The 16049-nt window shown below is 33.3% G+C and overlaps 2 protein-coding genes and 1 non-coding gene across 3 annotated transcripts; all 3 read right to left on the bottom strand.

Moving 5' to 3' along the window:
• Nucleotides 1-7172: 7172 nt before the first annotated feature.
• On the bottom strand, nt 7173-10852 carry LOC123884554 (protein FAR1-RELATED SEQUENCE 5-like). Its single transcript, XM_045933671.1, has 6 exons — nt 10796-10852; nt 10515-10568; nt 10283-10350; nt 7885-10197; nt 7727-7790; nt 7173-7638 (listed from the first exon to the last, which is right to left on the bottom strand). The coding sequence occupies exons 3-5, from the start codon at nt 10337-10339 to the stop codon at nt 7770-7772; spliced, it is 2391 nt and encodes a 796-aa protein (XP_045789627.1). The 5' UTR covers nt 10340-10350; nt 10515-10568; nt 10796-10852; the 3' UTR covers nt 7173-7638; nt 7727-7769.
• Nucleotides 10853-12220: 1368 nt separating this feature from the next.
• On the bottom strand, nt 12221-12294 carry TRNAR-UCG. Its single transcript has one exon. It is a non-coding gene; the product is annotated as a tRNA-Arg (tRNA).
• Nucleotides 12295-13256: 962 nt separating this feature from the next.
• LOC123884553 (protein At-4/1) lies at nt 13257-15617 on the bottom strand. The gene is made up of 8 exons (XM_045933670.1): nt 15555-15617; nt 15344-15449; nt 15195-15250; nt 15018-15095; nt 14856-14929; nt 14022-14155; nt 13803-13898; nt 13257-13656 (listed from the first exon to the last, which is right to left on the bottom strand). Exons 1-8 carry the CDS (start codon nt 15615-15617, stop codon nt 13511-13513), a joined length of 753 nt encoding a protein of 250 aa, XP_045789626.1. The 3' UTR covers nt 13257-13510.
• Between the last annotated feature and the right edge of the window lie 432 nt (nt 15618-16049).

Genomic DNA, 16049 nt, shown 5'->3' with positions numbered 1-16049 from the left:
ATTTTTATAGTGGTTTACCCATATATAACCTGCATGTCAAATCAGTACTTCTCTGCACAATACCACCTGTGCATATTTGTATTTTCTCTTAGAAAAATAGTAATACCCCATTTGGTCATTATTATTAGCAAAAAAAAAAAAAAAAATTACGCATTAGTCTCGTAAAATTTTTTTACACCGTAAAAGTTTGTAATTTTCGTTAAAATGTTGTTTAAATTTTAGACGTGTATCATTTTATTTGCGTGTGGATATTGCATAATATATCACGATGTTAAAATTTGACAGTAATTTAACTCAAAACTTAACAAAAAAAAGTTACAAACTAATAACTAACAATTTAACGAATAGTTCAAATTTTTGTTTAAATGAAAAACACAAGTTACTTAGTGTATGTTTGGTTTCAATTCTGGAGCATCCAGAATTGATTCTGGACGTGTAGAATTGATTCTGACTTGTTTGGTTTCTCAAAAGTAGAATTGATTCTGCATCCAGAATTGATTCTACTTGAAGCTAGAAATCGTAGCTTCTGATTCTAGACTTGATTTTTACACTCAATTTTTTTGTTCAACTCACTTTTTCATTAATATATCCAAACATAAACCACTTTAGCTTAAAATCAATTTTTGCCAGAATCAATTTTACATAATCAATTCTGCCAAAATCAATTCTCTCCGCCGCAGAACCAAACACACGCTTAGTTAGAATATGCAAACACGCCGGATCATATCGAAGCATGAAATAAATAAAATGACTAAATATGTTAAGAGCGTCAATTTTTTAGTTTAAGTGTTAATGTAACTTACGCCGTAAAATTACTAACCAATGCTTAAATAGAAAACACAAAAATTATCAATTTTTTTAATAACCGTATGGTTAATAAGAAAAGGAACATGGTAGTCCAGAGTTTGGCCGTTTTTATAATCAACAACATGCTAGATACATTGGTTTTGCAAGCTACGTAAATAACAGTTTTTGCTTAAAAATAAGGCCGAGAAGGGAGAATTAATTCGTAACAAAAAATAAAGTTACCCTATAAAACTATTTATCCTGGAAAAAAAAAAATTAAAATAAACAAGACAAAGAGGTGTTAAATGGTTTGGGGAAATACCCTCGTATGGTTGAAAGTAGGTGCAATAAATCCAAATATTTTATTGTCATATCATTGCTTCTGCACCAAGGCTATTTTGAAACGACCTCCATTAGTCATGCATTTATTGTGATTAGCTTGGCCAAATCAAGGTCATCTCATCACAAGATTAATACTAATAATTTTTTTCCTTTTTTTTTTCCAGGATTAATAGTCAATTGGTCCCAAATAATAAAAAAAAAAATCAAAAAAATTGTAATGGATGTCGAGTATTTGGACTGAATACATTTACTTTTGTTGACCACATTTTTTATTTTATTTCTGGACAGAGAGGGAGTACTTATTTTCATTAACTATAATATTGATATTTTTTTAAAATGCAAATAGATAACTACTACAAACAATACAATGATTTTTTTTTCCTTATGTTATCAGATAACTTTTACGATCCCTAAATGCGATATATCATATATATCTCATGATTATTAGCCAAGGAATAATTATAAAATAACTCTTACTTTTTTAAAGTTCATTTTTACTTTTTATATTCGCAGTCAAAATAAACATGTTGTGGATTTATATAGTCTATATTGTGCCTTACTTCTCTTTGATCTTTATGTTTGTTGTTTCGACAGAAATAGTGAATAATTTTTTCCGGACACAAATACAACCAAAATAAATTTTTTTAAATATGTATTCGATATAACATGTATGTAATTTAAATTATAGTCCGAATAGATCCCTTAAAGAAAAAAAAAGTCCGAATAGGTCCCTTAAAGACATCTCCGTTAATCAGTTTGGTCCTGTTTAGACCACTTTTTAGGTACCAAACTGATTAACACAGATGTCTTTAAGGGACCTATTCGGACTTTTTTATCTTTAAGGACCTATTTGAACATTTTTTTCTTTAAGGGACCAATCTGAAACCAAAAATATCTTTAAGGGATCATTTTACTAATTAAACCTATTTTAATAAATACATATTTTACTTACACTTTTGCTTATATTTGGGTCCGGTGAGACTACTAATTAAACACAATAGAGTAGAGGTTACCATTGTTAGCAATCTCAGTTATTTTTTTAAAGTTATGTGTGAGATTTTTACTTACCTCAGTGTGATGATGCCCTCTAGTCCTATAAGTGTTTGTGCCTTTGTACCAATACATCTACTTCCATAACACACCTTATTGGTCTTCTTCTCTCAACCAAATACAGCTCAAAAACCAAAAATAAAACGCAGAGGCCATTCACGCTTCATCCTTCATCTCTTGAATGTACCAAAGCTATCACCATGGATTTCGACGACGCTTTTAGCCAAGAAATTGGGTATGTGACCTTTGCTATTTTGTTATAATTGTTCAAAAAACTTATTCTGATTTGTGAGCAATAAATTTCGATCCATTAATACTCACATCCATTAACTATTGTTCTGTTTGTTTAAATCTACAGGACAAACTTTAATGAACTTGAAAGTGAACTACCAAACGCAATGGAAGGAGTATTTGCAAACACCCCTTATGTGGTATTTACTCATGTTTTGTCTGTAACCTTATTCTTTTTTTAAAAAAAACACTAGATCATTTAATGCTACAAACAACGTTAGTAAAATATGGTTTGTTATGATTTGTTCCTAGATTTTGTCAGACACCAAAGAAAATAGTGAGGTTGGTTCATATTCCGAGTCATGTAGTCACGACGTCCTTCTAAACAAAGTAGTGAATGAACTCAAGGTTGTCATCTATACTTAACCATAAAATGAAAACTGATGCCTGATCTTGTTTTGATTTTTATTTAAACATATATTTCTTATGTTTTATATAGGAGCTTAAATCGAAAGTTGCTGAAATGGACTCTACAAACAATAAAATGCTTGAACTCATGATAGGCCTATTGAAATTAGAAATAAAAACACCAAATGAAACTGATAGTAGCATGTTTGAAACACAAACCACAAAGATTGACCATGAAAATGCAAACTTGACTGCGAAGTTTACAACGCTCAACACCAGGGAAAAGGATGTTAATGTTACAACTAAATTAAGGATCCCTGATTTAGGAAAACAGCCCTTCATGAATGATATTTCAACAGTTTTTATATCATACAATGATGAAAAGCACGAGTCTGATAATCTCAGCAATGTTGTGAGACCATATGAACATGATATGCACTGTAACCACCCAAAAAACATATATAAGGGTCCAACAACTTTGGTATTTGATTCTGATGCTGGTGCAAGAGGTGTTGATGAATTCACTGGCTCTAGATTCGTAACCGGTAGCTGCAGCTATAGACAATCCAAGGTTAAAATCTTGCATATTTAATTTTATGAAATTTATGGAACAAGCTGTGTCTAAATTCATTAATATATTGTGCAGGATGATAGGAATGATCCAATAATGTGTAACAAGAAACTGAATTTCCCTTCTCCGTCGCCAAATCATGGAAAACGAAGACGGTGTGACACACCTAGGCCAGGGTTCAATGCAAAACGCAACATGCCTCCGCCAAAGCCAAACACTGAATCTGCCAAAAAACCTCCTAGGAATTACAAGTTCAACCCAAATAAGGCTACATTGCCAAAAGTATGTCCAACATGTCAAACTTATTCTTTTGCACATGACTATTTGCAAATGTAAAGTCTGAATTTTCCTGCATAAACTTTGTTTTATGTATGTTATGTGACTAATAAATTCTTGTTAAACTTATAGCTTTTGAAATGCAAGTTTCGTCCCACCGGTGAAATGAGACTTAAGGAGCACCAGGCGAAGTTGATTGCTTACATATTTAAAGATGATAATGACAAGACGTATGTGGTTCATCAACAAGAAAACTTGAATACATTTCAATTTGAATCTTCAAAAATTTAACATGAACCCTATATATAATAAGTTATTCATGTTTTTATAAAAAATTATAGGGATGAAGATGTGGTCTCAATTGGCCATGATTTTGTTGGAAAGAGATCTGATTTCCAACATTTTGTCCCCGGAGGATATGTGGGAATGCCGGTAAATAATATAGTTATTTTATCGGCATCTTATATTTGCGATTTATTTCAATAACAATAGGACATAGTCTAACGTATATGTCGGTATAATGTATTTGTAGATCATAAACATGATGGTCAGGAAGCTTACATGGAATCAAGCTAATGCCGTGTCCCCAAATTTCTGGTGTTTACCTCCAGCATTTGCGGTATAGTAAAACTTATTTCATCCATTAACAAATAATTTTTTCAGTATCAAACATTCTTAATGTATGTTAATAATACTGCCATGTTGTTTCTATCGATAGAGAGACGCTTTAATGGGTTATGGTCCTGAAGAATTACAAGCAAAGTATCGAGAACCATACTTGCCTTCTATGCAAAACCTCAAGCTGGTAACTATCTACATTTTTTTATAAACCAGATAATTATTGAGTTCTAGAATTAATACTACATAGGTAAATATTGCATAAGTAGATTTTTGTAGTTCTAACATCGATGAACCTTGCTATAGATATATATTCCTATGGAGGATTCATGTGGCCATTGGTTTATGATGGTAATTCATCTTGAAAAAAGTAAGATATTCCATCTTGATTCATTCTTGGTTGATGACAAAATTGAAGGCAGGCGCCAACAAATTAGGAAAATTGTAAGTTGATTCAATTACCTTAAGTTATTAAGCAACTTTTTACGGTGTTTGTATACTATATTCATTAGTAAAATTATGTGTTTACAAATTTCGTAGGCGATTGTTCTTTCAAGTCTGCTTTTGCTCATATACAAAGCGGACACATCATTTTGTTTATTGCCGGACTTTGAAAAATGGGAGATTGTTGAGCCTAGGGGGATACCAAATGTTGGTAATAGGTATATGGTTTTTATTTCGTAAACTGATTAATATCTCGTAGATGATATATTTTGTATAATTTACTAAAGTTACACTATATTACAACTTTTGAAGCGAAAATTCTGGGTTGTGGGTGGCGGAATGGTTGAACATGGAACAATCGTTCAACGAGCAGATGACAGGAGTGGTAATATTTATTCTTTTTTTTTTTGTTAATTGAATCTAAATACGACACATCTATTTATTGTAATAATTCTTTGTTTGTAAACATTACAGCTTGAAGATCGGACTGTGAGGATGAAAATCGCGTTGAGGTTGTTAACGGGTCCCCACAATGGTCTCCGTCGAGTGTTGGAGATGAAAGCAGCTGACTATTGGAATATGCATACAGATAACACACCATAATCAAGTTTAAATGGAAGTTTGCTTGCGAATGCACAACTGTTTAATGCCTTTTGTAATGTTTTGATGATTATGTTGTTTATTTTGGAAGGGCATTCAATGAAGGCTAAACGTGATCCTCATGTAGGTGATTGCTGGAAAAAAAACCTGTTTTTAAGTTATCAGATTAGGAAAAAAATACTAATTTTAAATGATCTATTATTTTCTATGTTTATCTAGGTACTAAGGTTATATTTTGATCAGTAAAACTGCCTTAATTTTGTATCATTTATGAATACTACTTATTCATGGATTATGCATATATGTGACATTATGTTTATGCATTTGTAATTTTAGATTGCATCAGTCGAACTTGTTCTTAATGTGATAGCTTCTCCTAATGCTAATACCTTCATATTAACAATTATATTCCTTTTCATTTAGTTTGTCTGTGATTAATCTTCTTCTTGGATATGTTTTTCAAGGCAAAGAAAAACATTTTCAAAGTTATACAAAATGGTTTTTTTAGAGATGTTTTTTTCCTAGTATTTTGCGGACAAGTTTTTGAGGTGCCAACAATTCCATAGTGTTCAATTTGTTTATATAGTTGGATTGAATTTTAATTTTTAAATTGGTGTAGGGGAAAAGAGATTTATGGGGTTCTTAAATAAGTAGTAAGAGATTCGATATCCCACTCTTACGTATTAAAAAAAATCGGTTAATATTTCAGAACTCATCATGAGAGTGGAAACTCTACACATGTATTAGCAATTCATGGTTATTGGGATGATATGATGACTACAATAAACAGTCACAATGAGGTAAATTTCATGGAAAAAACAATTAAATTGGTGTTTGTATATGTAATTGACACTCAAATAGGCCACCAACCCTTTCTTCTCAATTTGGTCCCTCGTTTTAAGTGACACGTAGTCAACGGTCAATTTAAAACAACGACTATTTGATGATAAGAATGAAAAAGACATAGTCTAATTTGACGATAAGTTAAATAATATCAAGGATAATTGGTAATAGAAGGTGAATGAAGATAAAAACTGATTTGACAATTAGAATGACCAAATTAGAAAAATTTTGATAGAGACAAAAACTAATTTAAAATATTAAAGTCAATTGAATTTTTTTTTTTTTGTGTACAAAACATGAACTTATTTAAGAATGACTTAGAAAAATAAAAACTAAGGTCAATTCAGTGGTTTGCTTAGTATTTTTCTTTAACTTAAAAATTAGAAACTAAGAAATTTTGATTAGTAGTTTCAACCACCAATAAGGGATTAAATGGCCATTTGAGCTACCATTTACTTATAGCCTAGAGAAAGTTTAATAATGCATGAGTGAGTCACGCAGCAAATGCGAAAGTGTTGTTAATTTCCTCACTTTATACTATTTTTCCCGTCCAAAAACATCTACATCTACAAGGCCCTATGAAAGTCTCTCAGCCTATACAGAGCCCTCAAAGAATTAGGCCCAACACCATCAAATCCGAACCAACATGGACACCTCGAAAGAAATTTATTTTTGGGCGCGCAAAGTGTTTGCAAATGAAATGCACTTCTTGTAAGAGATAGAAGATAAAAAAAATTTCAATCAAACGGAAAAGGCGAGTAACATACGAAAAAGGATTTTATTTCATTGATCTCTCAATCATGGTGAGCATCATTACATATATAGGCCATAACTGGCAAAGCTAACAAACAAACAACACTAACAAATTATTCCTAGTGATCCCACAGGGCACGCCATAAATTTCATGAATACTCCTATATTTAGGGGTACATGACTCAAGTATCAGGTGAAGTCATATACTTCCAATCTATTAGGAGGTTTGATTGTTCTTTTGGGTATTTCTTTCAACTGGATCCTCGTGGGCTGCTTCATGACCCAGATAAATAGATCACCCATATAAGAGTATTACCAAACCATTGTCATCAGCATTTATTTCCATCGAACAAAATTTTTCCTTTTGTTTCGATTACATAATTGTCATGGGCACTATCAAATGTTAAATGTGTGGTTTTATGCAAAATTTCGACAACACAGTTTACACATAATAACCAACCCATCAACGTTCACATTAACAAAAGACCATCGAGGCCCTTAAAATTTCACAGAACAAAAACAATTGTCCATTCAACCAAAATTAAAACTACTAGAACAACACACCAAATACGATCAGATACTTTAAATATTACATCAGAACACATAACTAATTAAAAACGAAAATATACTGAAATGTTCATTTGGCAACATCATAACTGTATAAGACAACGACCATAAAGAACAACACTGCAGAATCGCCGGACCAGTGACAAGTCCTGGATCAAACGAGGATGCATTATATTATTACAAGTTTACGCAGTTCAACAAAAAATAAAATAAAACGGTAACTCGTAAGACACTTACATGATACAACTTTTATTACCACAATCCATAACCATCAACACGCTCAGTATTGCCTTTCATAACCCTACGAACAATGTTTAAAAAAGATTTCAATATTCACTCAACATGTATACAATGAAGAACATAAATTATTTTACTTAATATAACATTTCACTTACAGATTGACCAACGAACTCATAGGAATCGTCATAGTAGTGTCTTGATTCAGATGCCGAATATTGTGTATCTCCACCAAGAGGGGTCGTATGGACGTGAGGACAGCTACGCTTGTTATGACCTACCACGCGACAAACTCCACAGCTACGATGACTTCTATGATTGCTTGGCGTCCCGTTGGGCATTGCACCACACCCTTTGGTTCGAACAACATCAGGGTTCAAAATATCCACTTCTTCGATACCCGTCTGCAGTACTGGAGATAATTCACCACTTCGGTCGCCACTTTGGTCGTTTCTTTTAAGTTTCAACCGCCTTATTTCACCACCCAGTATGTCAACAATGTGATTATACTCCTCTAAATCATTAAACACCAACTCCGCAGCAACTTTGCACATCTGCACAATGGCAGAAAATCTAGCAGCCGGTTGTGCATCCCAGTACAAGGAACCACTAGCATAAGTATCACGAATTGAATCTTTGGCATATTTTGACCACCGGGGCAAAACTAAACACTCAGGAAGCTGATCAAAGTCCAGATACAGCATCGTGGCTAAAATATGATCGCATGGCAATCCAAGAGATTCCATCCTCAAACAAGAACATTTAAAATCGATTGGTTCTTCACAAAAGGTTACGTACCATTCACTGCCATCACCGCAATATTTTGAAACATTGAAAATATACCCCATAGACAGTTCTACACTTCCTGTAATACGTAGGAGCACTGCGTTCTTGAGTATAGAGCGGAACAACAAAAATATCTCCTTTGTAAACTGTTTAGCAGCAGATTTCTCAATGGACCTCATGCTCGTTTGTAATACTGGCTCGCCATAATTGGATTGGAAATCAGCCTCGATCTCTCTAAAACGGAAAAAAGTGAGGCACCTGTGAAATTGCTGAACAAAATCAGTCATATTGATCCGAGAGTGTAGAAACTGTCCAATGTGGCTGTGGAGTGCTTCACATCGAGAAGTAGTTCTTATACCCGCAAAGAAACTACCTCTGATATGAGCGGTCGCCCACATTTTCCTTTTCTCGTACATATCCTTCACCCAATTATTGTCTTGCAACCTAAATTTTTCAACCATCTCAGACCAAAGGTTTTCAAATTTCTCAACTTCCATGTCACCCAACATACATCTTTTGAGATGAGACATACATTCCGGAATCCCAATGTTGGACGATGCATTCCTTAACAAATGCCATGCGCACAATCTGTGGTGGGAAGTGGGGAATACCCTCCTAATAGCATTTCTCATTGCAAGGTCCCCGTCAGTAATTACTGACAACGGATGCTTGCCATTCATTGCAGTCAGGAATTGTTCTAGCAGCCACACATATGTCTCTTCAGTTTCTCGGGTTACAATACCTGTTGCAAACACTATGGTCTGATTATGGTGATTAACCCCGGAAAACACAACAAACGGGCAATTGTACTTGTTTTTCCGGTAAGTGGCATCGAAGGCCACAACATCACCAAATATTTCGTAGTTCTTTCGACTTTCCCCATCACACCAAAATAGCCGCTCAAGCCTTCTTTCTAAGTCAATGGAATGTGTGACAAACATTAGTGGGTCTTTGGTGCTGAGATCTCTGAGATACCTCACTGCACGGCACGTATCAGAATACACTTCTTTGCGCTGTTTCCCAACTTGGTTGTACAAATCCTTTTTAACAAACCCCACTTTGTGGAAACCGCCAGATGCATTAGCCATCGAACCATACACCTGATATGGTCTTATCCCTGCCGTTCGGTTGCGCTCAATCTCATCTATATCACCTTGAGCCATTTTCCTATATGCTGGTAAAAAACCACACATTGTTCCATTCAACAGCTCATGGTTGTGTTCAAATTCAAATACGGTGACATACCATTTTCTGGATCTGATGTCTATGTGCACTCTACATTTTGCCATACACCCACATCTTGTTGTGTTCTTTTGTTGACGTTGTCGATCTTCCGGATTTAAACCCTGCGAATGTCTAAATCCTTCGCGGGAACATAAAAATGTTTGCTGCAAAACATGTCGCTCCCGATTTCTAATCACATGGCCTTTGCGAACAGAAAACCCAGACATTTTAGCAAACCAACAATAAAACTTGTAGGCCACATCCAAGCTCGCAAATTCGTATTTTGATATATCAGTTAAATGAAAATTTTCTAAAGATATTTTCTTTATATCTGCCATGTCTCTTATAACAACAGTGTCTTCTTCAGCAGTATAACTTCCAGCATCATGTTCACTTCCATATTCATTTGAATTGCTATCATGTTCAGGACTTGACATGTAACTACCGTCACTTACATCGTCCTGTGTTATAGTATAATTTTAGCGAAAAACCACAATGATTTAATTGACATTCATACTGGAAAATAACCCTATCACTACAACTTACCGTTTCGAGATCCAAGTTGGTAACCTCCGGATTTTCACAGCTTAATTCTCCTTCCATTGTCTCCAATCCTAAACGTTTCAAAACATAAATATGAAGATTTAACCCAACCAGATGACATAAACATCTTCCAATTGTTTAACATACACATACAGATACACCTAATCGTCTATTGCATAATTTTGTTCCCTAAAGTTAAAATCATACTTTTGCAAGCAACTAACAATATACTTACGATTAAATCTGCAGGCGGGCTTGCTCTTCTTCGCTGATTAGAGTCCGATCTGCTCTTCAAATTGAATTCGTCGGTGTCAATGGTTTCTCTTCAAAGTTCAAAGAACAATCGTGTTCTATCGATGATAAATCTCGGTGAAAAGTGAATAATTTCACTTCTAATTTCTATTAATAAAGTATTGTTTTTAATGAATAAATAAATCAATTTGCCAAATATTTAGAAACATTATTTATTATGTCTAAAACTAAATAGTAAAATAATAAAAAATATATTGGTATTACCGGTTCCACCTTCTATAGCAGGTATTTTGGTCTCCCACTGGTAGGAGACATGCCAAGGTCTCCTATGCTAGAATTGGCCAAATGCATATAATTGCAAGCTAGCAACAACATGATTGAGTTAGAATAGACAAAAGGGAGAGACAAATTGAAAACTGCATGTATCAACTCACAATTGTTGTCAATGTCAGCCCAAATTGTCCCAAATGTATGAGACATGTTTCAATGTTTTATTCAGTGATATGAAATAGTTTTTGACATTCATTTGTACCATAGCTTATATATTCTTATTCTCCCTGTCGTATCGGTTATATTTATATTGAATTTAATGAAAGAATATATGGAATCTTTCAGATAATATTTCATTCTCATCTTGTGTCCTTTTATCTTTGTTGTGTAATTTTGTAGTATGCCCCACTTTTCTCTTTATAATTTTGGATTGAGATGAAAGAAAGTTACATAATATGTTAACGTTTATATCATAGCCTTTGGAAATGCTTATTTCTTATAGAGGTGTTATTATGGGTGTGGTGTGGGTCTACTCACAAACTTGGTATCCAAACCGAACCAATCCGCTAGGTACATACCGAATCCGTTTATATGCGAGTAAAATCCAACCCAATCCATAGGCATCCGTGAATGATTGGTTCGGTCTTTGGGTTTGGATTTTCGAACTTGACCAAACACATTGACACGGAGAATGTGGGGTGGGATGGGTAACCGGATGAGCTAAGGGTTAAAAAAAATTGGAGATCTAGAGTTGAAGTTTTGATAAGATGTAAAAAATTAACATACATTTAATATACTAAAAATTTGACATTAAAGAAATGATTTAATTGATATGTACAGACGGTGTCAAATAATTTTACACTGTCAACCAATACCAATCATGTTTTCCGCCACATCACCCCACTTTCTTGACATGACATGGCAAAATGATGGTTATTTATTGGACGGTCGTGTAAAACTATTTTACACCGTCAGTGCATATCAATTAAACTCTTAAAAGAACACAACGACATGAATGTAAAATATATTATTATTATTATTATTATTATTATTATTATTATTATTATTATTATTGTTTTAAATCAAAAAATATACTTATCCATAATTTAGCAACAAAACATGTAAATTTATTAAACTGAAGAGTAAGGGAATTCTAATTTCATTTCATCCTCAATCATTGATACCTATGAAGCCTAAATACTTGATACGACAAACATATGAAGCTATTAAATTTGATCTAGTAGTGAGAGATTTGAGTATTATGCATGAAGTCCTATGATCGATTCTCATTGACAACATTGTAAATTAAAATAAAGAAATTGTTCTTATAAAAAAAAACTTTATTTATAATTTAAATTTTGTATGTGTTTATATCAATATTTTTATTTTAATGGCAAAATAAAGGAAAGAAAAGATGAACGACCACAGTGGGAGTCGAACCCACGACCTTCTGATCCGAAGTCAGACGCGCTAATCCACTGCGCTATGCAGCCTTTGATGTGCTTAATTATATCAATACTGTATTTAGTATTGAGAAATCAATATGTATTAGTATGTTGTTGGAATTATCTTTTTTATTAAAACATTTTATGAAGCTTTAAAATTGTTACTAACTACACTAATGAAAACGTTATGGCTCTTAATTGATCTTTCTTAAAAGAAAAAATGACAGACATTAAACTGTTCCTGAGCATCATATTTGTATAAACAAATACAGATATAGGGGGCTATGATCATGATAAGAAAATTAAGATTAACTATAATAAGATGGGGCAATTCGCGGCTGAGGCCTAATCAAACGCATGCGAAGGTGGTGATAGTGAGCACGATGATAGAGTGGTGCAGATTTGGTGTTGTGTGCAGCTTGTGGACGAGACAGAGAGAGCCGAGGGGTGTGGATTTTGATTTGTAGTTTCTCTTGAGTGTGACAATTTTCACCGAGTGAGTACAACGGCAAAAAGGGGTTGCATAGTGTCCTTGTTTGCGACAAGTGATCGAGAGGGGTAAGAGTTATGGGTGTGAAAGGAAAGAGTACTTATGGCAAAGTCGAACATGAACTAAATATGAAAACAAATTTTTGTGAGGGTTAAGCCTAACACAGTTTGAAAAGTAGTAATCAATATAAAAAGTGAACTGGAATAATAATTTAATTTTTAAGATTATAAATTGATTTCACATTGAACTGATTGGAAAACATTTTTTGAATGAATAGGTTGTGATGTAACTATTTGATCACAGTAGTATGGCTACTTGAGAAATTGAGGTTTGGGCAAAAAAATGACAGTATGGCTATTTGATCAAATTGGTATGTCATTTTCTTCCTATACTCAACAAAGATGACTAGTCCGCAAAATTAATAATATTTATTAGTATGCTTAACTAGTGCTCCGGGGAACTATTTAGCATTTTCCGATCTAATAGTTACTTAGTTTTTGTTGGATGTGGTCTTAATTAGGTGTTGCATCTTGATATCATATGTCTAGTGACAGAAAGTATGTTATTGTCAATCTTATTTTAAGCAAATATCCTATGGATGTTTTCTAAATTTATACAATTGATCTTTTATACTTACCCTTTTTTCCCATACATCAACCCCTTTAATCAGAAAGGCTAAGGTTGAAATGCTTAGAAAGTATGTATATCACTCTGTTAATATGGAATATGCCGCATCGCAGCAAACTCGAATTGTTAATCGTGAATTTTTCATCATTACTTGCCTTCAATTTGAGAGAACTTTCTTTTCAGGACCTCATTTTCCTTTCTTAGTTTCATGATTTTCTGCTTAAGTGTTTCCACCTGCCAATTTGATGTCATTTCTTGTTGTTGATCAACCACCTTTGCTTTAAAAAGCAGCACTGCAGTGGACACAAATATATAATCACTCTACCACTAATTTTATAAGGTGATAGAATATGAAAATGCTTAAACAAAACAATAAACTGGTTTTATGTAAATTCAATTGCAATTAATTGAATTTGAGTGGAATGAGACTTAAGCTTACATTCTTTTTCCAAATGCTGCACTTTTCTATTTAAGTCATTTTTCTCTTCCTGCTCAGCCATAAGACAATCTTTCAAATCCCGAATTTCAGAACTATCTGTCAAACCATGATGAGCAAAGCAAACAAACTTTCAACCAATACAGAATACAGATATCTTAAAACATTGTCTTAAAGAAAATTTTATACTTCTAAAGCTAAAATATTAATGAAGTGCCTCACACTTTGATTCAACTTCAAAATGGTTTTGATCCAACCGGTTTGCGAGAACTTGCATATGAGTTTTATGGGCTGCTATATCTCCATGGAGTTGATTTATGGTGGCTTCATATGTTGCTTTGTCATGCAGAGATTCCCTAACATAATGTGGGATCAATTTGTTAGGTAGCAGGATTTGCAGCCTAAAAACCAAAATTACTTCCATATAGTAAATTTGACCTGAAACTGATATTTTCGCTCAATCTTAAGATAATGATTTAATGAGAATTTGCTTTAACCTTCAATATGGTATGCTTAATCGACACATACTAGTACATTCTCAATTATGTTAAAGACATTGATAACAGCTTAATTACACAAGGCCGTGTGTACTTTCGTATAAATAGAATTGAGCCAACATGCCGGCGTTACATGTCCATACTTGTCATGTGTCAAGTATCGCTCCCTAGTTGTTTCCGGTTTGATCCTCGGCACACTTCAAAGAATTGAGCTGACTTAGTTTTATGGATTGCAACAACAAATGAGTTATATGTAGGAGGTTCAAAGTTCGATATCTGCTACTAATATTTCCCACTTCCCCTAACAAACTAACCACTAACATTTTCCAATAATAAAAAGAGCTGATGTGAATATAATTTTCTCGGTAAATAATGCCGACAGATATTCATGCAAACGATAGAATAACCATTGAAGCATATATCTTAAATGTGGTGAGTACAATTTTGTAATGAAATTCATTCACCACTAACTTGAAATTTCACAATTCACATTGAATTTCCAATGGCATAACCATTAAAAGAAAGAACAAAACATAAGTTTAGTAACAGAAATACTCACTTAACTTGAGCTTCTAATCTAGTAATTTTTTCATTATATTCTTGCTCAAGCAATTTTAATGCCCTCCTATGTTCCTGCTCCAGAAAAAAAAAACTGAATCAAATTTTTCCAACAATTAACAATCAAATTTTCTATCTTTTATCTTCAATTGACAAAACTCACATCTTCTTTAGAGATAACTTCATTATTCGATCTTTCAAGTTCTTCTTTCAAATTCACGCATTTTGCTCGAAAATCAAGCTGTGCATCAATCAATCAATAAAATTAACAAACATACCAACGAAAAATTATTCGAAAATCCAAATAAAAAACAAATAAACAAGCGATTGATTGAAGAACCTGATCAGCAACATTCTTGAAGGATTCAGAATACAATTTCGCCAACTCTTCATTTTCTTCATTTTGCAAAATTACAACAAATACTATACAAATTGAAATAGGAAATCGTCGAATTCGAATTATTAATTCATCATCGTTGTTGAACATACCTTTTTTGAGGTTATTGCAAGTGATTTGGAGAGATTCACGCAATTTTAACTCTGAATTGTGTTTTGATTGCAGAGATTGGATTTCCGAAATCCCAATCTTCACATCCTGAATCATTACATTACCAGAGGAAATTCATGAAAAATTAACTATGAAAAATCAATAATTAGGGTTAATCGTTGATGATTGAAGCTTAGTTACGGTTTTGAATACCTCGTAGATCTGATTGAAAGCTGAAAGTAGTGATTCCATTTCTTCGTCACTCGTTGCCGCCATTTTTCTCTGCTTTTTTGTTTTTGGAAAGTTCAAAAATTCTTATATACCGTCGCTTTTTTCTCCGCATTTTTCAGTTTCGAGTGATATAATATAATCATAGTTTGGGCCTTGGCCCATTTTAAACATATATGTTTAAGAAAATTTCTCTTCACCCCCCCCTCCCCATGATTCTTTTTTCCCTCCCCAAAAAACTCATTTTACCCCTAAGCTTATTTCGGAATCTATTTTTTGAAATAGAAAAATATTCGGAAAATAGATTCCAAAATTCCTATTTTAGTAACAGAAACAATTACCTTACATTCGTGTTTTGAAGATCCAAAATCCCTCTTGCAATCCATAAACTCTATTTTTGTTAATTCTTACTTCTTGCATCAATTCAACATCAAAGACACTTAATTTTTGACACTTCATTCAACTTTTGTGTTCGGTTAA

The sequence above is a fragment of the Trifolium pratense genome, linkage group LG5 (assembly GCF_020283565.1).
Source record: "Trifolium pratense cultivar HEN17-A07 linkage group LG5, ARS_RC_1.1, whole genome shotgun sequence".
Classification (NCBI taxonomy): Eukaryota; Viridiplantae; Streptophyta; class Magnoliopsida; order Fabales; family Fabaceae; genus Trifolium; species Trifolium pratense.
Note: the sequence above shows the minus strand (reverse complement) of the source record. Positions and strands in the feature narration are given on the sequence as shown.

Coding starts and splice junctions, on each gene's coding strand:
- LOC123884553 (XM_045933670.1), bottom strand. CDS start 15,617: ATGGCGGCAACGAGTGACGAAGAAATGGAATCACTACTTTCAGCTTTC. Junction 15,450..15,554: donor CTTTCAATCAGATCTACGAG/GTATTCAAAACC, acceptor GTAATGATTCAG/GATGTGAAGATTGGGATTTC. Junction 13,899..14,021: donor TTTTGAAGTTGAATCAAAGT/GTGAGGCACTTC, acceptor ATGGTTTGACAG/ATAGTTCTGAAATTCGGGAT.
- LOC123884554 (XM_045933671.1), bottom strand. CDS start 10,339: ATGGAAGGAGAATTAAGCTGTGAAAATCCGGAGGTTACCAACTTGGAT. Junction 10,198..10,282: donor CCAACTTGGATCTCGAAACG/GTAAGTTGTAGT, acceptor ACTATAACACAG/GACGATGTAAGTGACGGTAG. Junction 7,791..7,884: donor ATGAGTTCGTTGGTCAATCT/GTAAGTGAAATG, acceptor CATTGTTCGTAG/GGTTATGAAAGGCAATACTG.